The 26,115-nt window shown below is 43.5% G+C and overlaps 1 protein-coding gene across 22 annotated transcripts in view; it reads right to left on the reverse strand.

Annotated features, from left to right (window-relative positions):
* Dlgap1 (DLG associated protein 1) overlaps positions 1 to 26,115 on the reverse strand; it is an 874,571-nt gene that overhangs the window by 305,978 nt on the left and 542,478 nt on the right. For 6 of the 22 annotated variants that reach the window (XM_029471242.2, XM_021186024.2, XM_085833091.1 and 3 more), the window contains one exon: positions 10,055 to 11,098. In XM_029471242.2, coding sequence (XP_029327102.1) covers positions 10,055 to 11,029 — 975 coding nt within the window. In that variant the 5' untranslated portion in view covers positions 11,030 to 11,098. Of the gene's footprint in view, positions 1 to 4,965; positions 5,364 to 5,441; positions 5,557 to 10,054; positions 11,099 to 26,115 lie in introns of those variants that run through there. The other 16 variants (XM_021186032.3, XM_021186025.3, XM_085833094.1 and 13 more) reach the window with 12 other exon arrangements.

A 26,115-nucleotide genomic window follows, 5' to 3' on the forward strand; every position in this document is an offset into this window, starting at 1 on the left:
CATACAGGCTTCCATGGGATACGGCTGAAGTCACGTGTAGCCATGTAGATACCATGTTGTCTCAAGTCAGGTAGTGTTTTGCTGCGCACAGTTCTCAGCTTCTGTGCAGCTGTTCTCATTTTCCTAATGTATATTACCCTATATATCATTATAGGCATGTGTCATTTACATATGCCACATATATGTATCACATCACATATCTCTTTGGAAACTATAGATAACTATTGTCCGTTGTTGTCCCGGTGAAGTGAGGTGAAAGATTCTGACCAAGATGTGGATGCTTTGGGAGAAGCAGGTAGTCTTCAGGTTCCAGGCCCTGAGCCCTCAAAGCTTTAGGTGTTGGCTCTAAAGATCACATACCTAAAAAATGGATCTACCCTGCTCTGTTTTTCCTCTTTTGGACAATAATTCACCTCCAGTGAGCCATTAGAATGCAGAAAGGATCAGTCTCTAACAGGAGGAAGACAACCACTTTTTTCTGGGTCCGGAAAGAAGAGTTCAAAAATCTTATCATGGGGCTAAGGAGTTGGGGCAGCAGATAGAGACATTTGCTGTGCAAGCAGAGAATCTGAGTTCAATCCCTGGAGCCCAGAGAGGAAAGAGAGAACACATTCCCGAAGGTTGGTCTCCGATCTCCACCTACATGTGTGGCACATGTGAACATGCATCTCCACTCAGGCACTACACACACACACACACACACACACACACACCACACAAAAACAGTATATAACATGAAAATACAATATGCCCTGTGCAACCACAGAGTTACAAATTGCACACACTTACTTAGCTGACAAGGACACTTGTCTCCTATGAGCCTTTTAAAGCACAAACATGTTTCACATGTTGTCCCGGATCACCCTCCCACTTCCTCTTTGACCTCATTACCTCTGAAGACGGTAGTGCACATGAATAAGCGGGGATGTGAAAAGAGCCTTCAGGCTTTAGCAGAACGTGAGACACAGTGGGGAATAGAAAGCCCAGGCTGACAGACCAAGTGTCCACTTGTGTCATGTCTTCTGAGATGACGATTCTTGCCAAGCTATTTCCTTTTGTCGTTTGAAGAAAGCGTAAGTAGAAGTAAATGCTTTCAGAAGTTCGTTTTATAGGATGGTCACTACAGACCATCTATCTATGGAAGCTACAGTGTCCAGACTGTCCAGGGACATTGTGAATGGGAGGTTTACAAGGAGGAGTTTCTATTACTCAGAAAACGACAATTTAGAAGGAAATAAAAATAAGACGTTAAGCCCCTAGACAGTTAGGTCAGGGGACTGAACAATCCTGAAGGTTGATAATAAATTGTGGGTTTTCAAAGGCTGCAGGAAGCAGACGTTTTCTTTCATGGTTGTTGAATAGGTATTTGAATGAAAAGAACTAACACTAGGTCATCACACTGAGGAGTTAGGCCATTCCTAGATTAATGATCTAGAACAAGACAGAAAAGGTAAGGTAATGACTTTTTTTTTTAACTTGGATCAATGAAAAGAAGGCGGGGAGGTTCCTTACCTCATAGCTATTCTTCTGTGGCTTTTGTGAAATGGTCCAATTTAAAAAAAATCTGATTTCATAAATCAGAGATCAAAGACCTCAAAAGCATGCATGTGTTATGCAGGACTGTGGGCGGCCAGGTGTCTAAGTGGAGGTGAGGTAGATCCACACACCCGTGGACAGAATAAGCCTTACTATGCTTCAAAGGTAGTTTTTCCATTTCATAAGCATGGGTTCAGCTTTCCAGTTCATGGAGAACAATGATTATAAACTCTGATGGGACTGGAACAGTGGTCTAAGATATATGAAGTAAACATTGTGTATCTAGAAAACTCAGTATAGAAGTCTCCTTGGCTCAGACATCAAGTATGGCACAGCATTAAACTTGAAGACATGAAGAGAAGCATCTTTAAAGGCGAGCCCTGTATTTTCTTACATTTGTAGGATCATAGCTTCAAAAAAGAGTTCTTCTCTGTTTATGAAGGTGATCCCCGAGAGAATCCAAATCCTAGAAATAAGAAATTGGTCCAAGCAAGCATGAGGGATATATGATGCCTTTCTGGGCACTGTTCTCCCTGGTACCTCTTTTGATTGTGTTAACATTAATCAAATGACTCCTATGTCATCCTCTTTTAGTTACAGAGAGAGGGCTCAAGTGTTGAAGAATCCACTAACTTGGAAATCATTCCAACTGGGAATTGTTCACTGACAGAAACCAAAGCTCATTCCCACTGTCCTTCTAGTCTAAGAACATAGACGAACGTGTGTGTGTGTGTGTGTGTGTGTGTGTGTGTGTGTGTATGTGTGTGTGTGTGTGAGAGAGAGAAAGAGAGAGAGAGAGAGTATGTGAGTGAGTGTGTTAGTGAGTGTGTGTGAGTGTATGAGTGTGTATGTGTATGTATGTGCATGTGTATGAATGTGAATGAGTGGGTTTGTGCATGTGCATGCATGTGTGTGTGTGTGTGTGAGAGAGAGAGAGAGAGAGTATGTGAGTGAATGTTAGTGAGTGCGTGTGAGTGTGTGAGAGAGAAAGAGTATATGAGTGTGTGTGAGTATATGAGTGTGTGTGTATGTGAGAGAGAGAAAAAGTATGTGAGTGAGTGTATGAGTGTGTATATATATGTATGTATGTGCATGTGTGTGTGTGTGTATGTGTTTGTGTGTGTAGAAGAAAAATGCCCTCTGTGTTATGATGCCATTCATGTGGCATGTTATGGTCTGCTGGTGGGGTGAGGGTCTTGAGAACTAGGTCAGTGGGTCCTACAAGCAGAGCTAAAACTGCATCTGCTTTTGTCCCTTTAGACAAAAGTATGGGTTTAACTCTTCAGATGAATGAGTACGCTCTACAGCAATGTCATATAACTCAATGCAGATTATGAACATTAACTTAATTATGCCTGAAAAGGGAAGATTTTTCCCTCTCCACCAAACTTCCCTGGCTAATGACAGAAAATGTGTTAAGTGGTATTGTGATTTTAAAACATATGGAATTTGAGATTCCTGTGTCTTAGAGCCATAATACATGGCAACTCCACATGAGTCAATCCTGCCTGTGTTCTCTGGCCATGGACCCTAGCAACACACGCTCTTCCAAAGTGAGTAAAATAAATGATACTGAGCTTAATTAATCAAAAGGTTGATTGCACTAAACTCTAAGTCACAATGATCCACTAAAAGACACTGAACTCCAAAAATGGAGAAAAATAAAACCTAATTCCAAACCAAAATCAGTGTGTCAGTGCTACCTAGACCACTTACATAAACACACACACACACACACACATGCACAAACCCATTCACTTACACTCATACACACATACATACACATTCACACATATGTACACACATTCATACACACTAACACACATGCACACACACATCTACACATACACTCTCACACAGGCATGCACACACACGCACAAACCCACTCACACTCATACACACTCACACATATGTGCACACACTCACACACGCCTGGAACAAGAAACTGATATATTCTGCTAGTCACATGTCACCCTGTCAAGTCATGTATGCTATAATCTCAAATGCACTAGAGTTTAAAGATGAGTCTTTGTCCAAAAGACCAGTAAGCCCTTAGTTGTCATCTTTAACTGTCATCAACTAAGCAGAGCTCCAGGGAGAGCAGAAAAGGAGAAACCAAGTGTATGGCTGCTGAGTGGTCCAGGGCTGGATTTTTGCAAATGTTTACAGAAACCTCTGGCTGTGGCTTGCCAGTTGTTTTTAGTGCCCAGTAACAGTGATATCAGGACATCAAGCTGTTGACCAAGAATAATGAAGTTTCCTTTAAGAGGGCTTTTCTGTTATCTCATACTGTCCATCTCCCTCTGCTGACCCTTTCTGGACTCTTGATTTCTTAGAGTATTTTTGCCAGTCGTTCTTTGCTCCCTATTAATAGGACAGAGGCAACTCTGAGAAGCATGGAGAATCAGAGTAGAGGGCAGAGAGCGGCAGAATTGCCAGGGTTCTGTAGGTGGGCAGGAACCCCATGTTCTAAGTTAGCACCTAACCAGAGTAACCTTGCCCTTGTGTCTCTGTGGAGAGGCATCTCTTCTAAGACCAGTGAAAAATAGGGAGGGAATTGTATAAGTCACAGATAAAATATACTCAAGTTCCTTAGCAATCCAAATTAAAAATAAAAAAATTTATTAATGTGGTTGACAAGGTTTTTAGACAAGGCAGCCAGCAAATCAACTACTCACATCATAAGCAGAATTGCAGTTTTATAAAATTTTTGTAAAATAGTTAAAACTGAAGCAGTATAATTTAAGTTTTCAGACAAGAAAAAAAAAAAGAAGAAGAAGAAAAGAAAAAAACAAAACAACAACAACAAAAAAAACTCAGTCACAAAAAGAAAACGCCCACCGGGCAATGATGGAAACAGTCTTGAGACAGATTTGAAAAATAAATGTACCTGCATTTTAAAATAAAATCCTAAGCTCACGTTTGCTGGGAATGTTTCTTTAGGGATCTTTGCGGGCTATCATGCAAACAACAGAGGAGACAAAAACAAAAACTGCTCCACAACAACAACAACAACAACAACAACAACAACAAACAATCCCATCATCCAGAGAATTAAATTCTGAAAAGGAAGATAAAGCGCTGAAGATTCTTGGTCAGAAAAATGACTGATTACATCCCAATCAGCAGACATTTACATCCTCTAGTCCCTCATCAGACTCAACAAGACCCCAGGAAGCAGGATTTCAAGAAGCCCCCAGGCAGAATGACTTCTAGGCACCTGATGTCCCCACCTGATTCACACCTGATTCACATCTATACATACATTAGTTTGTTAGCTCTTGCGGACACACTAAGCATTGCTTATAGAGAGGAAAGAAAATAACAGCACAACTGAAACTCTCCTTCCGCTCTTGCCTTTGCAAAAACCACTTCCAAACCAGCTGCTCTCAGCCATCAGATACAAAGTAACAAAAGAGTTGTTTATACCCAAACCTGGTCAGTCCTTCCATTTCGGGAAACTTGCACGCAAACTGAAGAAACCCACTCAGCCTTAAAAAGGTCGATCATTTTGTTGCCTACAGCTTCATCTCTGAGAGCTCTGGCTTCCTCGGTCCTGTCTGCGCTCTCTCGCTCGCTCGCTCCCTCTGTGTGTCTCTCTACTTCCACGGAGAGGGAGAGGTTTCCCTTCCCCTTTCCTGTTTCTGCCGCTGGATGAAGGATGAATGCTAAATACAAGATTCGAAGGGATTTTTTTTTCTTCTTCTTCTTAGGTGAACAGTTGGAAATCTAAAACCTTTCTCTTCCGAATGGCTTAATATGCCACTCACTCTGCACAGAACATTTATAGAAAGAGGCATAAACACAACCAAGAATTCTACTTAAAAAAAAAAAGAAAGAAAGAAAAGAAAAAGAAAACAACCCTCCCCCGAGCCTATTCTGTTTACTTAACTATTAGCACTTACCCTGAGGTGTGCCATAAATGCTCTATTCCAAATGTACAAAAGCCAACCACATCTCAGCTGAGAATTAAACAGTTTTAATGTCTTCAAATCCATGCTCTTGCTCCAAGCCCTGATACAGGCAGTCACTGGCAGCTGTACAACAGTTCTCAACAGCAGACATCTGATTCTTGACATTTAAAAATAACAATATTGGGGGAATGGGGAGCCTTTTTTAAAAAGAATTAACTAAAACAGCTTGTGAGTGAGCACATATTACCCATTGAGTATATTGATTACAGCGTACAGTGATTGCAAGCCAGTCATTGTCAGTCACAGGTTAGACACATATCGACCCCTCAGGTCTCAACACAGTCATGACAAGAAGCTGCCTTAACTTCAGTCTGTGTGAAACTCTCCAAAGACAGAAGATGTATTTTAATATTTAAATTCCATTTGGTGAATACGTATTAATTAATATTCTTCAGTAATTCACTGGTTACTCATTTATTTTGGAATCAAATGAGGGATTTTGCTTTCCTTTCTGCTGGCAGGCTAATTCCAGGTTGGCATTCTTTTCTTGGCATGGGCATGTTGCAGGTCGAATGCACACGAGTTTGTTTTAGAGGAAGACAGACAATAAAATAAACCATACATTAACATCTACATCTGAAACATATTAGAGACCTGGAGAGACCTGGGGTCAGCTGTTGGCTGTCCTGTCTACTCTGCATTCTTTGTGTCTCTGTCAGCCTTGTCTGTAAAGCTAAATCAAAGGAAGACTCCTGGGAAGAAGTAATAGTGGAAGGGAAGCAGGATGAATACAATACGAATTTGTTAGGCAAATAGATAAAAATATCAATGACCAGTGAACACGAATATCAGAATGGAACTCCATTTTTGTTCAAGAAAAAGTTGTGAAAATATTTGAAGCAAATGTAATCTTTTATTAAGTTGTTTTGAGTATTAAAGGAGATCTAGATGGTTTCTAACACATAAAGGGCATGCGATATAGATCCTCTTTCTGTATGTGGAGAGGATAGGGATTGACCCTGGTGAATGGAAAGAATTCAGACTTTAAAGGGAAAATAATTAGTAGTCAGTTTGCCATCTTGCTATGTGCCCTTGGTCAAGTTATTTGATATAGTTTCCTAATTTTTTTTCCTTATGAAATGCTTTTTAAAATTTCAAAGAACAAATGATATAACATCTGAGAGGCATCTGCCTACAGCAGACATCTGTGAACCCAGAACCACCGTCCTTCCAAATCTTAGAGATTTCTCTAATTTGTACACTGAGGTGCTCAATTAAAAAAAGATGTGCATAGAGATTAGAGCTTTCTAGAGTCAAGGGCCTTGTTTTTCAGTAGATGAAGTAGGCTTCAAAATCTAAAGGATGGCTCCAGTTAGCAGCAGATAGGGACTAAAAGCCTGGTGTTCCCTGTGGAACTGAGCTTTGTGTGTTAACGGAACTTTGTGATATGATGCTCAAGATGTCAGCAGAGCCAGCTTTAAGTCAACCAGCCCTACAGTAATATTACTAGAAAACAAAACAACTCGTTTTGTTTCTCCAAAGTTGCTTCAAAAAAAATGACTTGATACATGAAACTGTCCCACAAGAACAGATAGGGGCCAGATAATCCTATTTTCTGAGAAGAAAATATGATACCACCAGGATATCACATTCTTTCTTTTTCTAGAACTCAGGGGGCATCGCCTACTCTCTTTTCTAGGCTCAGCAGGCATCTCCTACTCACTTTCTCTTCACAATCATTCAGTATTTAGCTCCCTAGAGTGTTCTGTGCAAGAACACTCTAGCCTCAGCACAGCAGGCAGGAAGAAGTTGTGGTTCTCCATGCTCACTGCTCACTGACATGGCGGTGCCCCCTCCTAAGACAGAGAATCAGCCTTGTGCTTTCACGCCGAAGGCCTTCTACAGAACAGGAACTCAGTCAATGCCAACATGTATTAAATAAGTTGCAACATAGATTCCAGTGCATATTTAAAAGGATAAATAAACACAGATCAGGATTAATTCTTGCTCAAGCTATGAAAGAAAATATTAACTTTTTGACAGTTTCAAGAATAATAATAATAAAAAAATGGTACCAAATAAAGTTTCCATTGTTCCAGGTATCAAGAGGAGAACGGGGCAGAGGGAATCTATTGAGATCTATTGAGAGAGATCTATTGGCCTCTGTGTGCCTAAGCGAGTGACAGATACGTGAGCGGATGATTCACTCCAGTTTTTCTTATAGCTTTCTTAAATATTTTATTTAAAAGAACTAGCCTAAAGATGGTAAGCAATTTGAAAGTAGAGGTTTCTGGTCATGACAGTGTGAGAGCCACTGACAAGCACGTATTAAGTCCCACACTTGATACTTAAAAGTTAATTCTGAAGTAACTGCAGAATGTTTACAATTATTCTACTTTCTTCTCCCCTACCTTTCAACTCAGCTTCTGCATGAAGTACCGGATAAGCCCAAGTTTCCGCCTTATAACCTCCAGGTCATAAGTCAAAATACCTCAGTATTTTATTATATTTTATTTTTATTTTTTATTTTTTTTATTTTTTATTTTTTATTTTTTTTTTTGCTTTTCAAGACAGGGTTTCTCTGTGTAGCCCTGGCTGTCCTGGAACTCACTTTGCAGACCAGGCTGGCCTTGAACTCAGAAATCCGTCTGCCTCTGCTTCCCGAGTGCTGGGATTAAAGGCGTGCGCCACCACTGCCTGGCGCCTCAGTATTTTAAAGCTTCCGTTTCTCCCTTTGTAGATAGTCTTATCAACCCAGCTCTTGGAACACATTCACCACAGTGTCCAGTGGGCAGTGACGTTGTGGGTCACATCCAGTTTCTTTTTCTTTTGTCTGTCTTTGCATACTTTACTCCTTTTTTGAGATTTTTGAATTTAAAGGCATTAAAAAAAAGAAAAAAAGAAAATAAACTTCAGGGTGGAGAATGTAAACTTTTGTACAAGTACCGGTGAGCAAACGGAACAACGGCTGGCGTCGGACCCATGGATGGCAACCTTCTAACTCTCATTTTGTTTACCCCACTGCAACAAAGGGCTTTGACAGTCTTACCATCTAAGTCTTCGCATAGAAAACATGCCAGTTTCTAAGATATCTCTATCTCCTTTCCCACCCTTTCCTCAAGACAGCTATTTTTTTTTATCAAAGTACTCTCAATATAGCATAAATGTCTATGCTTAAGTCATTTTTAAATCCTTAACTTACAATTCTTATCTTAGAATGGTCATTTTATGAAGAGTCTTGGGTTCTAGTCCTACTTCTGCCTCACGCTAACAGTATAACCCACTAAGCTTTCATTTGAGTTCACTTTTTTTTTCTATACTAAGTGGGTTCGATGAACCTTTTTAGCTCGAAAGTTACCAATCATTCTTGGCCAGCCTGTATGTATGTATGTATGTATGTATGTATGTATGTATGTATGTGTGCCATGTGTGTGCTTGGTGCCAGCAGAGGTCAGAAGAGGGTGTTGAACCTCCTAGGACTGGAGTTGCAAATAGTTGCAAACCACTGTGTGGGTGTTGGGAACTGAACCTGGATCCTCTGAAAGAACAGCGGGTGCTCTTAACCACTGAGAAATCTCTCCAGCTTTTCTTGGTGATCTATTTATACACAGAGCAGTCATGCAGCAAACAATGCAGATCTACCTCCAGTGAGAAACTCGAACATGCCTTGCGACATAGGAGTTTCTGCTAAACTTTGGGCTTGGGTCCTGTCCCTGACCTTGCCCAGCAGTGCCAGCCTAGACTGTTCTCAGGGCTCAGGACAGGCATTCCCCAGAAAACTATATTTATCAGAAAGGATTTAATGTGGGAAATATAACCGCCTTCTCCCTCGAAGAATTTTTCCCGGCATATTTTTCTGACGGAGAGAATGGAGATGATTATGCTAGGCTTTTATGGTCTTGTAAAAACTTTCTCTGAAAGATATAGGGACAGCAGGAAAGAAAGAGAAATGGACGCTCTGAAAGGGGGCGGGGCCGGGAACCCACGAGGTTCATTATGTGGAGTCTTGTGTGTCTTAGGAAAAAAAAATTCCCGGAGGCAGGAAAAGAGGGAAGACAGCTCTGCCTGCCTGCGCTGATATTTTTATCCAGGTGAATCTCATTTAACTGAGCTGGAGGCAGAAGGGGAAACGGGAGTAGAAGTGGAAAGGGAAGAGCCGCCTGCTTGGTGGCTGTGTGTGGGATTTATATGCAACCACTAATTGTATTTTACTGCACTGATGCTTCCCCGGCACCCCCTCTCCTCTGTTGTCCTGGGCTTCTGCAGCTGTGCTTAGCGGATCCCCAAACTGCCTCCGTCTCCACCTCTGCAGGGCATCACCCTGCTATTCTGTGTCTTGGAAGTGGGGCAGGCTGGAGATCAATTACCGCCACAAGGAAGACGCATGCGCCATATCTAATAGCTAAATAGAAATGAATGAAGTTGCTAGAAGATATCTCCTTGAGTTTTCCTGGTAGCTTTAATTAATCACTGAAATGGTAAATAATCTGGCCGAGTTGATCTAGACAGTTCAGAATAGAGCCAAGAGTAGAACCCAGGAGCAAAGCCCACACAACCCAGTCATGAACAATTTTACAGCATCTATCATTTAACATAGATAGTACCTGTAAGTACTGGCAGGACCGCTCTTGTTGACAAGCTTCGGACTTCACCATGGCCTGATCCATGTTCACCGAGGCTTTCTGATAAACCTCTCGGGCTCTGCTCACGGTGAGAGTGGAGGACCAGGCACTCTTCTTCAGAAGCGGGGCATCCAGCGTGACTGGCAGGTTGGCACAGGTGGAACACTTGATGTCATTGTTACTCCGGGAAGCCTTCACTGCCTGCTCGCTGATGGTGTTGTAGGCTTCCATGAAGTACTGCGAAGCGGAGCGGTCAGGACACCTGCCCATGGTCATCACACCCGAGGGCGTGTGGTAGAGGCACATGTCACCATCCAGGTTGTCATCTGAACTCCACCAACTGGGAGAGGTGGGGGAGGCGTTAGAAGCATTGGATCTAGCCTTGGATTCTGATCGCCTCTCCTTGCTCTTGCTGCGCTTGCCATATCTCAGAGTTTGCGACTCATCAGGGCTAGCCTTGCCCCCGTTGACGCTGCCTTTGGATGGCCCCTCCAAGGAATGAGACTTAGTAAAGAGCTTCTGGACCGAGTGGACCAGGTGCCGGATGCGGCCGGGGCTATCGCTGCGATGCTCCACAGCGGTGCGCTTATACTGTAGAGTGTGATAGCCATCGCGGCTGAGGGGCAGCTGCCTCTCAAACTGATCCAGCAGGTTGGTGGGGAGGCGATTCGCCTTGGTGGCCAGGGTGCGTGGTACCAGGGCACTCTCGTCCTTCAGCTCCTGCTGCGAGGTGTAGTGCCTGCGCGGGAAGGTGCTGCTGGCCAGTGGGTCGCTGAAGGGCCCTACGCACTCCGCCTGGAAAGAATTCCGCTGGGTGTAGTAGGGATGGTCCGCAGGGTGGTGGTCTACGGGGCTCAGCAGGTACGGCTTGTGGTCTGAGTGGTGTGACAAGGAGTCACAGGCTGCCTCGCAGGTGATCCCATGGTGGTGGCTGCGGCTACCGGATAACCCTTTCATTGCTGACTGGAAGCAATCGCAGGGGTCATGGGAACCCCGTTAAGTTCCAGACCCGTCTTGGGCAAAGACCTGCGGAATGAAAAACAAAGACAAGGAGTTAGTGTTTTCCTTGGCACTGATATATACTGCTGTTATCTGTGACTACACATTTCTGATGGGTTTCTGGGGGAACTTCAGGCTGACCCTAAAAACAGCGTTCACTGGAAAGGTCTTTCTCACCTTTGTAAGGGTCTAAGGCTCACCCTGGGTCAAGGAAACTGTGAAATAGAATTTTATGGCTGTTTTATTTTCTGAGACAGACTCCTGCTACACAGCCCAGGATAGAGCACTCAATCTTGCCTCAGTCTCTGAGGGATGGGAGTACATTGAAGTCACACGGCACTGGGCTCAAATCACTGCGTACTACCACTCTAGGCTGAGATCACTAAGTATCATCACACTGGGTGGAAGTCATTTCCAAGTTCTTTGACACGGTAACTTTTTTCCGTTATGATCCCTGTCGCTGAATGTATCTTTCCTTGGCCTTTTCTCCAATCCTTCTTTACATGATTTTTAAAAAGGTGTTTAATTATTTTTTTATTATATGTAGGTGTGAGGGTATGAGCTGGAGTGACAGGGGGATGTGAGCTGCCCAGATTCAAATGCTGGAAATTGAACCAAGAGCAATCTTCAGCCTCTGGCCCCAATTTACATGGTAATCACAAATTTAGCATATCTAAAGGGCTAGGTTTCTGAGGAAAACATTTCCTGTTATGATCTTATGATTTTATGGCATCTCATGCCCACTCCCTAGAGCCCACAGGATTGTTTGTATCTGTCTTTCTCAGGTCAACTTCTTGGCAGCCTGGCTTAGTGTCCCTCTTATATCTTTCTGACGATGCACAGGCTATTACTATAGGCGCAGAGAGCATTCTGTAAGTGAAGATTAAAAAAACAAAAACAAAACAAAAGAAGCCAGTGGCCCATTAAGTCTTTAACATGTAACATTGTATCTTTTGTCTGTCACACCTTTCTGTTTGAAATTCTGAAGGAATAATTATAGCACCCAAACAAGCGTGCCTATCGATCATCTGCAGATCAAATAGATCATTGATGTGGGGAAACTTGCCCATGGATTTCTGTCCTCAGAGAGCTAAGTGTCCTGTAAACCGAGAGGAAGGAAGGAAGGCTCGAGAGATGGTTCAGCGGTTAAGAGCACTGGCTACTGCTTCCAGGGGTCCTGAGTTCAATTCCTAGCATCCACATGGTGGCTCACTACCATCTGTAATGGGATCTGCTGCCCTCTTCTGATGAGTCTAGAGACAGTGATAGTATACTAACATACATACAATTACTAAATCTTAAAAAACAAAACAAAACAAAAAAACCCAGTAACTAAGAAAGTGCATTGGCTAAATCTCGTGCCATCTTTTCTTCTGGTTGCCATGGTTTGGATCCTAAGCAGTCCCCAAAGGTCAGTGTGTTGAGGACTTGGTTGCTACCCTTCAGTGTTACTGGTAGGATACTAGATGGAGTCTACTGGGAGGAAGTTATGTCATTGGGGATACTGTGATCTAGGATTACAGTGTTTTAGGGTTTTTTTGTTTGTTTTTTGTTTTAAAGATTTATTTATTTATTATATGTGAGTACACTGTAGCTGTTTACAGACACACCAGAAGAGGGCATCTGATCTCATTACAGATGGTTGTAAGCCACCACGTGAACTCAGGACCTCTGGAAGAGCAGTCAGTGCTCTTAACCACTGAGCCATCTCTCCAACCTGGATCATAGTTCTTGCTCGTCTTAATTCCTGGCAGCAGTGGGATTAAACAGTCTTCCTCCACCATGTATATCTGCCATGATATGATGGTCCACCACATATCATAACCCACAGGACTAAGTGATCTATCGTGTTATCTCTCCAAGACCATGAGACAAAACGAACCTTTGCTTTTATTAAGTTGATTTTCTTGGTTATTTCACATTCAGCAAAGAGGCTCCCGACCCTAAAGATGTGAATGGAAGTCTCTGCTCATGCTCTGCTTATTCTGTAGGAGAGGTCACCCCTGCAGATCCTGCAGTGGGAGCTCACACTGACTTCAAATCTGAGCTCAGGTTGTCCCCAACTCTGGAAACAGGCTGTGGTTCCAGCAGGAGACTTTATTTTTCTTTTGACTTTAACATTGTGCACTCTTCAGGAGCTGACTGAGGTCATCCTGACAGCGTGTTTTAAACTTCTTTCTTTCAAAGCTTCCTACAGTACAAAAGTTGTCATTTTAATCATTGTTCTGGAAAGCCAATTCAAAAATGTCATTTCGGATTCTCAAAAGGGAAAGATAAATGGCCGGTGAGCACACAGGGTCGGATAAAATGCACACACTTGGCCTCATGAAGAAAGACACGGGCTTTAGAGAGGCCAGAGCTTGGCTTTTCCATAGGACACATGGAATTGTGAGCACGTGACAACACTGGCTCTCTCTCTGTCTAGGCCCTGTGAAGCTCCTCACTCTTTCATCTGTGTTTTAGTTTTCTCGTTGTTTGCTTTGTTTGCTTGCTTGTTTTTCTGTCTGTTGGCGTTTAGGGTTGAATCCAGTCTCCAGTTTCATTGCTGAATAGTTCAAAACTACTGATGAGAAATTTTAACCACTGGTCGTTTGAAATCAGTCTACTACTAAATGATGAATGGAGATACTCGCTTTATCTATATTCAATCTCAAATACAGTATAAAGACTTAATCATTGATAACACATGCATGCAGAGTTTCCCTGAGTGGTCCATACTGTGATTCAAGTAGCATCTGTTCACTGCAAACGTGGCAGTGCAGCCATACAGGGAGGAGACAATCCCCAAGCATCTAGGAATCAGTAAGGCTGAAGATGGCAGGTGACTTGCTCCTGCACCTCTTAGATTTCTACTTCTTTTTTTTTTCTTTTTTGGTTTTTCAGGACAGGGTTTCTCTGTATAGCCCTGGCTGTCCTGGAACTCACTTTGTAGACCAGGCTGGCCTTGAACTCAGAAATCTGCCTGCCTCTGCCTCCCAAGTGCTGGGATTAAAGGCGTGTGGCACCACCGCCTGGCTAGATTTCTACTTCTGCCTTGCCATGGCCCCTAAGTTCTATCTGCCTGAAAGTTACAGTCTAGGAACTTTTTCTGGCCCAATGACCAAAGGATGTCTATACAAAGATGGTTTGTCTGGGGGTGGGGTGGGGGCTGGGGGAGCGCTAAAGACACAAAAAGGAATTCATGATCGATGTAGACTAGCAAAAGCTTATAAATAAAATGTTTTCCATGCAAGAGGTACTCACAGAAAAGGAAAGCCTAGAAAATCTTTTTTACGAACCCATGACAGCAAACAGAGAGATTTTAGATGTTTGTTAAATAGAGGTCCTTAGCAAGGCTATGGTGCAGGCTAACTTATAAAAAAGCTTCTCTTTATTAGTCATGTATCATTGAAGGGAGTCTTTTTTGTTTTCCAAATAGGGACCTAGCAGTAAAGGCAGAGTTGAAGAAACAGCTGGGTGGTAGAGGGCTTGCCTAGCATGGGAGACACCTTACCCTCAGTCCCTAGCACCTTAGAGAAGTCAAAGCTTGCCTTTTCCAGAGGACACATGGTATCCGTGAACTCATGTTAAAGAAATACATAAATGAATAAACGTAAACAAATGAACTAAAGATGGGGATGGTCCCAGGGGATCATCCCCACACGATACATTCTGGACTCTACTGCACTGATTCTCATCATATAAAGTTACCAGGAGAGGAGGCGTCAAGCTTGCCTTCTGCAGGAGCTGTGTCTTGGGTAGCTATTCTGTGCTAAATGAAATGTAAAACTGGTACAAGTTAAAGACATGGATCGATTCAAAAATGTGTGCTGTTGTGTCAATTAAATGTTCACTAGCCATCTCGATACCCGGACAGCATTTTCACAACTGTGAGCGATGAATTACACTAAGCGATGTTACTAATGATGTGCGCCAATTAAACACATGCAGTGTGGTATTTACCAAACTTTAAACGTGCCGTTTTCATCATAGTGAGATGCACCTACACTTCCTAAGAGGCTAACAGACTTCATCAGGGCTGAACACAGGGATTCACTTCCTTCTCCCTGCTTGTGAAGGGACACTGAGTTTTTACTAACTTGCCTCTACGTTAGTGGTTCTTGGGTCTCATATCAGCTATCCTGCATAGCAATCAGGTATTTACATCCTGGTTTATAACAGTAGCGAAATTACAGTTATGAAGCAGCAGGGAAATAATTTTGTGATAGGGGCCACCACCACATGAGGAACCGTGTTAAAGTGTCTCGGCATTAGGAAAGTTGAGAGCCACCGCTCTGGGTCATGGTAGACAAAGTCAAAACAACAGCACTGTGCTCTCGTAAATGTTTAAGAATGTTAAGTCTTTTTTTCTGGTCAAGAAATTGTCAGCTTGTCTCTTTCTATAGAAGATCTTATGCTGTCTTTTACCCTCTTGTCATTTTAAAAACGAAACAGATCAATATGTGGTTAGAAATTACAGCAGCATACTTGGCGGCTTCCTGTTGAGCAAGGCAGATGACGTAACATCCTAATGCCATTGACCATGCATAGATAACTGTGGCCTACACCTACCTACCATGAGTTCTCTTCCTGCAACCTTCATACCTTTCCTTTTCTAGCACACTTCTCTCTGGGACTCCTGTTTATGGCCTTGCTAATTGATGTTTCCAAGTGGCTCCCGCATACACCACTGTGTCCCACCTGTGGTGTGGCCCACAGCATCAGTCAAAAGCATTGCCTGAGCATGGCTCATGTGCAAAATTTAGGGCTTGCTACTACAAACATGATCAAATAAATGTATACAGAGGATCCATACTGGCTGAAGGGGTTATGATCTCCTCAGAAAGAGATGATCTAGCCATGAGAAAATATAACTCATGGTTCTCTTTATTTAAGGCATCCTCGGGGAAGAGAGCAGCTAGTGGTTGAATTAGCTTTCAAAAGGGAAATTGCCTCCTTTGCCTTCTCTCTGAGCAAGGCTGCCGTGTGTGGTCAATGTGTCTTCCGTGGGGGTTTCTATGGCTACCGTGATTACCTCTAATTCTTTCTTGTTCGCTACGACTTCAAAATTATTCTTTGTTGTTCCGGAGGTTCAATTTTGCCACCAGATCTTACGTCCTCACGCTTGTCTTGGAGAATTTGTTGCTTTACTGGTGACCATGAGGTGAGCTTACTGAGACAGGCACATTGCTTTTTTTTTTTTTTGCTGAGTCCCTCTGAACCTGGAGCAGAAGTCTTACTACACAGATTGATAGCTGAAGCAAAGAATGATTCCGTATGGCAAAGGAAAATCTCTAGGTGATGTCTGAGACCCAAGGAAACAAACAAGCCAACTACATATTAGAAGATGCTGACAGGGGAAAATACCCCTGCAAAGAGAGTGATTCTTTGTTTCATTTGATTTCCGTGCACGTCTTTATTCAGAGCTGCTTGTCATGATTTTTCTTTTACCTGTGGAGAACAGTCACCCAGAGGCCTTGTGCCATCTAACTCAGCGAGGGCTGGCAGGCAAACAGTCACAAACCGTGTGACAAACAATGTGGGGGCTCCTGCCTGAGAGAACAGAGAGCATCATGCTCTGGTTTAAGAAGATAGTGGGAAGAGGGAAGCTTTACAAATTCTTACAGGGTCAAACTACCTTTTTTGGCATCCCTCAATCTGCCTGTGACTTTTATACCAGATTATCACATTCCACTAAGAAGAAATAAAAGACTCTCATATCAAAAAGAACAACCTAGTCCTCGAATAATGACCACGCTTCCCGGTGTCCTTTGATGTGCATAGGTGACTAATTCTGACTAATGGAATCTAATTGGAAATGGCATATGCTATTTCTAGAAAAGATCTCAGAAGTGAAGGTTGTTCTCTTTCACCCTTACTCTGACTAGAAGGCAGATCTGAGGGCAGGTCAAGCAGTGATCTTGTGGTCAGGGTGTGAATACTATGTATGAATGAGCATGGACAGAATACAGAATAAAGGTGCTCTTCACCATGGAGTACCTTATTAGCCTGCCATCTTGTTTTTTTTCTGTGAGGGGAAACAAACTTCTGTTTGATTTTTTTTTTTTTTTACCACTGCTCCACTTCCTTGAGAACTGCTTTCTGAATGAGACTGAGTGGCTGAAGCCCAGTCACAGAAGCCACGGAAGCCACGCCATGATGCAAAAGCATACCTTGCAGTTGAAGAGAGTGACATGATCTTATGCCCTAAAGATTTCTGTGCTTGTCCTTAGCGAATACATTTAAGGTAGGGGGTACCAGAAGGTTGACAGGAACAATTATTTCATGAGAGAAGAAAGAAGGGGAAGCAGGGACACCCTAGAGGAGTATCGTGATATTCTGGCTGTCAGGGTAGTTCCCCAATTTCTGGTCTCTCAGCCACATAAGGATGTTCCTACCAGTTTGAACACATCCCATACTTTTTCTAGAGACAACAACATATTCTGTTGAGGATCCAGCTTTCCCTAGCACCCTTTTCACGGTAATAAGTACATAGTAGATGTACTTTCAATAGAACCCAGTTCTGTGAGCAGCCTCCAGAGCTGTGAGCTAGAGAAGCCTGCTCTCTTTATCAGCACCCAGCCTAATGTGTTTCATTAAAGTAAAAATAAAAATGGATCTGTATACCTGAAGGCATCAGATGTTAGTGAAGCACCTTTGAGTACATAGTATATGAAATACTCCAATTATATTATTCAAAGCACAATGCTGAGCCGTTTTATACATGCAGAATGTACTTTGGCTTTTCATTAACATTAATTGCTATCCTAATCACCGTGGTTTGATTTTATTTGTGAATACCACTTTGAATGGGGGGCATTTCTCGCACAAAAAGATTTGGTATTGTGCAAAAAACAAAACAAACAACCGAAGCCTCTCCAATTTAGTCACAGTAGGCAGCAAATCATGATCACCTCCCAAAGCTTGTGAAAGGCAGTTTGGGAACAGCGCTGGAGAGTCAAAGGATGGGGATGAGCCCTTGAGAAAGGCTGGTGCCCCCCGCCCCCCCCGTTAGGATTACTATGGACTAAACACCGTGTGTGGAAAACACCGCAGAGCTCAGTAGAAGATTTTATGTGGAAATGACTGAGGTGGGAAATTGTATTGTGGCACATTGTCTTAGTTAGGGTTTACTGCTGAGAACAGACACCATGACCAAGGCAAGTCTTAGAAGGGACAACATTTAATTGGGGCTGGCTTACAGGCTCAGAGGTTCAGTCCATTATCATCAAGGCAGGAGCATGGCAGCATCCAGGCAGGCATGGTGCGGGAGGAGCTGAGAGTTCTACATCTTCATCTGAAGGCTGCTAGCAGAATACTGGCTCTCAGGCAGCTAGGACTAGGTTCTTAAAGTCCACATTCATGATATGCCTACTCCAACAAGGTCACACCTACTCCAGCAGGGCCACACTTTCTAATAGTGCCACTCCCTGGGCCAATCAGACCATCACACACGTTTATTTGGGCTAGACAAGAGGTAACTAGTTGTCTTTACTCTGAGGGAACCAGTGGGGCACACTCCTTGTGGGCTTGCTTTCACTGGCTTTTCCAGGGCAGGCTGTCTCAGCTAAGCTTATAGATGGATGCCCTGGGAATGAGCCGGAGGAATGTGATCACCTTGATCAGCAGTGGTCAATAAGTGTTCTTTCCAGGGGTACTGTAGAGAAGGGAATACCTTATCTTTGGGGGTACAGCTGCTTTCAGAGTATTGACAAGGGAAGAGGAAGAGCCATCGGAAACTGCCCCAAAAGTTGAGCAAAATTTGCAAGCCACTGCCTGATCAGGAATGCACAAAGACTAATGATGGAATAGAGCAGCTTAGTGGGATAATAAGCAGCCGTGATGGAAGGTGGGGAAATTGGAAACAAAGGCATCTCAAACAAGGCAACTTGGAAAAAGCCATGGAAAAGAGACAAATAAAAACCGAGTGTGCTCTGTCTGCATTTCTTTTCCTGCAAAGAATCTGGTGAGCATGCACTAGAGAAGCTAGCACACAGAACACACACACACACACACACACACACACACACACACACACACACACCTCTGAATAATGCTTCCTTTTATAATCCCCTTTAAAATTCAATTGCTTGTTTTCATCAAGTTTGTAATACAATTCTAATTTCCTGAGTTGTGAGGTCTCAATGCGCCTGTAGTGAGGTCCCTTTGTGATAGGCATCCAGTCAGCAGCTGCTCTTGGGAAGTTTTCTCCCACCCACAGCATCTGCTGAGGACACCCTGGCTGGGTTTGTTGAGGCACTCAGCATGCTTCCTGAGCTGACTGAGCAGATTTGAAAACTAACCTGGGGGTTGGGGGTGGGGGTGGGGGTGGGTATTTGTGCAGAAGCTTACTTGAGCGAGCCAGATGTTCCTTCCCTCTAGAGAGTCAGTGGATTTTGTGAGCTTAGGCAAGGTCAAGGCAAGAAGCATCTACAGGGGCGCTATAGGAAGGAAGAACTGTGTACTATTTAAGCTACAGGACAGTGAGGCTACTGGATCTGCAGAAGGAGAAGGTTTGAAGAGAAGAATCAGTCCAGAATCCATGACCCTCTGGGAATAAATAAAAGAAAAAAAATGACTCCTAAATCTTTTTGGTCTAGGCAGTCAGTTCCCTGCCTGGCGTGGCTGAGATCTAGTAGCAATTTGTGGCAGAAACACAGTAGCCCAGAAAAGCTTATATACATACAATAAAGGGAACCGCTCGTCAGAGCTGGGGTTACCACAAGGTGACTTGAAGCTACTGTAAGTGGGCTGTGTTCATGTAGGCATAGTGTGAGTTTTCAGCATGGACCCCATTGGAACTAGCTGAGGTGTCTTCTTATGGCCTCACACACACTACGTATTGAGTGTGTGATACCTTATACACACACATTCAGATTTTATATGCTCATTGGTGTCTCTTTCTGTGACAAGGAGATGGCCAGACACCTGGAGGAGGTGAGAGGAGCAGCCATTCTGTGTCTGAAAGACTCACTTTCCTCTGGTGACGTAGGCCTCACTGGCTTCTCCCGTTGTTCCTGTTGGTGGGACTCAGTCTTTTGACTCCTCAGCCTCTTACTTTTGCTTCCCTCAGGGGACAGTTTTTTAAATACCACACTTTAATCACCTCTCATCAAATGACTCAACTCACTCTTTCTCTTTGTTTTTTTTTTTTTTTAATCATAGCACCAACTTCTCTTCTCTTGAGGATTCTTACACCCAATCTTAAATCTGAAACAAACAAACTCATCTCCACTAAACATTCTAGAAACATGTTTGTGGGTGGAGGAGGATTTGTCTCTGGGTTAAAGACTTAGTATCACAGCTCCGACAGAGAGAATTAGCTCGCAAGGCATCAGTCCCCATGCCTATATGTCCTTTTATTGTTCTGGTATGGAACCACATCAAATCAATGCATATAGATCGATTATTTGTCAGGAAACTTTGTGTGCACATCATGCCCTGAGCATGGTAAAAGGAACTGAGGATTCTTAACATTTCATTATCAACGCCCTTCCTCCATTTTGTCTCAAATTCCTTTACTCTTGATCTTCCTGTCCCTGCCAGCTGCTCTCATAGCTGCGTCTACTTACTCAACTCTAGTCTTACCAGCCCAAGGGACACAGCAGGCCAAACGTCCTGTCATTTCCTCTACTCTGCGATATAGTTTATTGATTCTGGACACTATAAATCAGAGAAAGATGTCAACATGTTCGTGTCCCTTCACACAGAGGCTACCGAGCATCCCTGGAGATAAGACGAGTGTAAAGTCGCAACTCTACTCTCAAACCCTACTAGGAATACCATCCAGATTCTTCTGTGATGGCCATTCTGAATCCGTGTACCTGCTCGTTCCCGAGCCGATAAAACCCAACAGAGTAAAAAGGATCATTGTGCCGCCATTGATCATCTGCCAAGTAAACACTCTGAGCTATCAATCAGTACATTCTGGATGCTCCAAGTGTATGGTATCAGGTAGTTATTAAATAATCTCATGTGGTAGGTTCTCTAGAACTCTATACATCTCCAAGGAGGGTATATTCTAAGACCCCTGATAGATGTCTGGAACCTCTGACAGTACTGCATCCTGTATAAGCTCTGTTTTCTTCTTTGCACACTTGGGTTTAACTTACAAGTTGGGAACAATGTGAAACCCAACAACCATAAAATATAATAGTCATTAGTACCCTCAGCATGCGATTTTTTTCCTTTCCTTATTATGCCAATAAGTTTCAACTTTTCACCTAAAGGGAACACTTAATGCTTTCTATTTGGCATGCCCAGATTGCCAGTATCTCTTGCCCTTTAAGGAACTATTAAAACCTATAAAATAAGAATTACCAATACTGGGACTGTTTAAGACCGAAGCTGAGAATCTGTGACAGTGACTGAGAGATTAATGATCAGGTGGTTTATGTAGCATGAACACGCTGGCTGAAAGGACCACTCACACACGAGGAGCAAGGCAGTAGGCAAGGAATTTCAGAATATCACTCAGGAAAGCCAACATCACTCAGGAAGTCTTCACGCAGCACTTCAGGGAGTTGACTGTGGAGTAACTGAAATTTAGAAAAATAAGACTTGGCCTGTGGTGGTTTGAATGAAAATGGCCCCGTAGGCTCACAGAGATTGGCACTATTAGAAGATATGGCCTTGTTGAAGGAAGTGTGTCACTGGGGAGGAGGGTTTGAAGTTTCGGGAGTTCAAGTTAGGCCCAGTGACTCACTGTCTTCTTTTTCTGCTGCCCTAGGACCCAGAAGTAGAGCTCTCAGCTTCTTCTCCAGCACCATGTCTGCCTGCCTGCTGCCATGCTCCCCACCATGTTGATAATGGACTAAACCTGTGAACCTATAAGCCAGCTCCAATTATGTTTTCCTTTATAAGAGCTCCGGTGGGCATGGTGTCTCTTCACAGCATAAAAACCTTAGACAGTGTGTAAAGGGAGTTTTTAATACTCTTTGGATAAAGAAAGAGACTTTCAACAATTAAATGACTTACCCAAGACCATGAATTAGTAAATTTTGACTGAACAATGCTTTCAACTAGTATTTTATGACAATTATTCTTATCTCCTTTAAACACACACACACATATGTACACAGACTCACACACAAACACACACAGACACATAACACCCTCACATAGAGACACAAATTCACACTAATAAACACACGCCCTCACATAGAGACACTCATACAAACACATAGACACATATACACACTCATATAGAGACACACAATCACATACAGAGGCACACATTCATACAGATATGCACACATGCACACTTACACAGAGACACACACACACAGAGACACACATGCACACACATACACACAGAAACACATAAAAAGACACACATACACATGGACACACAAAGACACATACCCACACAGATACACACAGACACACACAGAAATACACAGAAATACACAGACACACACACACACAGACACACACAGACACACACAGACACACACAGACACACACAGGCACACACAGGCACACACAGACACACACAGGCACACACAGACACACACAGACACACACAATTTACTTAGCCATGCATACACTCACACAGAGACACACACTCACACAGACACATACACTCACATACACATAGTCTTTGGTAATTCTAAGAGCAGGCTTATCATATTATTATTTGATTATACCATTCTTAAGCTTTTAATTGTTCCCCTACATCCATAGAATACAATGTCAATCTCAATCTGTCTGTCCCATGGTAGGCAGCTCCACCTTTGCCATGTGCCTTGCGGACAGCCTTGTCTCCTGACCCCTCAGCCCTTCTTAGGCTCTGGCAAGGCTACAATACACTTCTTGCCACATCCTCAGATGCCCTGTGCTCAGTGCTACCTGCCTCTGCACAACTCGCTTGTGTTCCTTAAGGAAATTCTCATTCCTTCTTCTGAGTAGGTACAAACATAGCCTCCCCTGGAATATTACGTGGCTGAAGGAAACATGGAGTTGAGAGGCCTTATTTAAATTAATCATTTAGTTAAAAAAAAAAAAGAATCACATAGACATGACAGTCACAGGAAAATGCAAGTCAGAATCTCATCAGGCACTGAATAGTGCTGTCAGTCTGGGCCACACATGTAATGTGGCAAGTGCAAAGCTTTTGGGAAGAACATCCTGGAAGGTGCAAAAGCTAAGGGTTTCCAAGACACCCCAGTCTAGAAGTTTCAGTAGCGCACACTTCGGACTGTTCTTAGGGCAGTGTGAACGCATGTCCGTATTTTTAAATCTCAGTACTTCATCTTTCCTCTGATTTTGTTGTTTTTGTTTTAGAGACAAGTTCTCATTATGTAGCCATAGCCCTGACTGGTTGGAACCTGCTGTATGGCCCAGATTGGCAACTTGAAGCAATCCTCTGTTTGCTTACTAGTGCAGGGATTATGGGCATGCACCGCCATGCTTGGTGCCTCTGAAGTTTTGATTGCTTCCATCTCTGCCTTTAATAAGGCGTTGATACTACTACTAGTGCACTGGCCAGGGCCCCTGAGAACTACAAATCTGACATCTTTTAGTACTTCAGCTGAGACTCTTGCATGGACCTGCTCTTGGACCTTCCCTAAATAGGTCCACTGTCCCTCCCTGTAGGGACATCGAGCGCCTGCCTCAGCAAGGACTGACTTGAATGAGGTGTATGGGGAACCCCCCTCAGGTTTTAGTATTAGCCAATCTGCGTTCTCAGAATCTGCCTTTCATCTTGGAGATCCAGTGCTCCTGTAGGACAAGGGTGTTTCCAGATCAAAAAAGTTTCCTTAAGCTCTTCTTAATGATCCATGCGATCTTGGAAGCCATGCAACCCTTCATGGAAACACACTCCACTGGAGCAGCAGGTCAATCTCTGTCTTCCGTGTCTTTTGTGTCTTCCCCGCTCAGGATGCCACCGGTTGAACATCTCAGAGACTCTCAAACAGGAGTGTGCATCGGAATCAGATAGAAGACCTGTTAAGACCCTGCTGCCACCTGGACCCACTCTTACAGTTTGTGAGGTGCTTCCCAAGGACTAACAAAGTCCATGGTCAGGTTCATACTGGCCCTGTAACTGCACCGCGGGCCTGAGAAATGCAACGATTTGTGTTGGGAAAACATTTGTTGAGTGCATTTTTTTTGTAGAACTAGCATTCCTATGTTATCTTACTGGACACACTTTCTCCTTTCACCAGGCTCTGGGAATATCTGCTCTAGATTATTTCCCTACATGCACCTCTCCCGTTGCACAGCATCCAGGCATAGACGGGACTCACCAATATTCTTCTCAGGGTTCCACAGGAAGCCCCCCAATACACGCACTCAGCAAGAGTTAGCCACACAAGCACACGATTAGGAGTCCCTCGAATGTGAAACACTTTTTTCCCCTTCTAACTTGTACTAATTTATACATAAAACGAGATTCATTATTCTAGAAATGGCGTGTTCTCCGTACAGGTGCTACGCACACCTGAGCTGTGTGCTGAGCACCGAGCAAGGGCTAATGAAGATGGCCAGAGCCTACTCTGCAGTCTCAGCCGTTTCCACACACCGGCTGCAGCTGCCTGAAGGAAGCCATTCAACCTTTTTTCCTCTCCTCAGCAGTTAGGCTCTCGGGCTACAATAGTAATAATTGAAGGAAACCATTGGGGACATTTTTTTGTATCTCTGAAGGCAAAGGCCTTTATTTCAAACCCGGCTGCAAGTTGAGTTCTAGCCGGATTTCAATGCCCCTTCTGACCTCTACAGATTCCTACGCAGACCCAGTACGCATACGCACAGCTCAGGCACATGCGTACAAAATAAATATGTATTTTTTTAAAGAGAGCATTTTTCTCTCCCCACATGAGTGTCAGGGTGATTATCCTTCCAAAGAGGTGTGGAGGCTTCATTTCCCCACCACAGAAATGAGTAGCCTGCAACTGCAGTGGAGCTCTCAGCATGGGTGATCCTAGCCCGCAGCAGTGACTGTGGTCGATGAGCCCTACGCATGTAAGTCAGCCGAGAAGTCATCAAGGGCATGGGGGGTGTGGACGTTGTTTCCTAGTAGAAAGCAGTGCATTTCTGTGTTGACAAAACCTCTGCCGGCTTAGGAAATGAGTCACACGAGCCAAAGTCTGGGTGGCTCTGGCCCTACGTCTTACTGCTGATGTGCTGGGGTGAGGCCTGGCTGCATTTTACAAAATGGCTCCATCACCTGTTTTAAACACAATCAGCTTTCTACACCTTTCAGTGGAGGCAATCACTTTTGAATTATTTAACATGAGTTTTCTCTCAAGGTTTACTTTTGTTTTGAACTTGAGAATTAAGTCCTGGTCACTACCGAACTACATCCTCCTGTGATGCTTTGTCTATGCTCAGCCCAGGGAGTGGCACTATTTGGAGGTGTGGCCCTGTTGGAGTAGGTGTGTCACTGTGGGTGTGGGCTATAAGACTCTGATCCCAGCTGCCTGGAAGTCAGTCTTCCACTAGCAGCCTTCAGATGAAGATGTAGAACTCTCAGCTCCTCCTGCACCATGCCTGCCTGGATGTTGCCATGTTCTCACCTTGATGATAATGGACTGAACCTCTGAACCTGTAAGCCAGCCCCAATTAAATGTTGTCCTTATAGAGTTGCCTTGGTCATGGGGTCTGTTCACAGCAGTGACACCCTAACTAAGACACCTACTGTCACCAGTGCTGCTCTGGAGACAGATGATTCTGATGTTGTGTTTATCAGAGACTTGGGGTCTAACTAGCAACATGGCTTGCCTTTGTCATGTGCTGCTGGACACTGGAAGGAACTCATCAGGACATTGACCAGGGCCTGGCACTGCTTATTTTTCACATCAGATTCCACCTTTGCTCTTTCTCTTTTCTGTCCTGTTTCCGGTACTTTTAAGGACCAGTCTCCCAGAACTAGCATTTTAGCATCTTCTAAGGATTATGTTAACAGAGAGCCATTATTTTTACATTGTTCTATCTTTCTTCAAAAGGACAATCTAGCCCCTTCTCCAGTGCTAGGGACAGAGCAAAGTGCTCAACTAACAATGAATACACCAGACAGGGACACCTGCCAGCCTCTTGACTCACTTTCATGGTACAAAGGTTCT

The sequence above is a fragment of the Mus caroli genome, unplaced genomic scaffold, assembly GCF_978045245.1.
Source record: "Mus caroli unplaced genomic scaffold, Mus_caroli_1 scaffold_18, whole genome shotgun sequence".
NCBI lineage: Eukaryota > Metazoa > Chordata > Mammalia > Rodentia > Muridae > Mus > Mus caroli.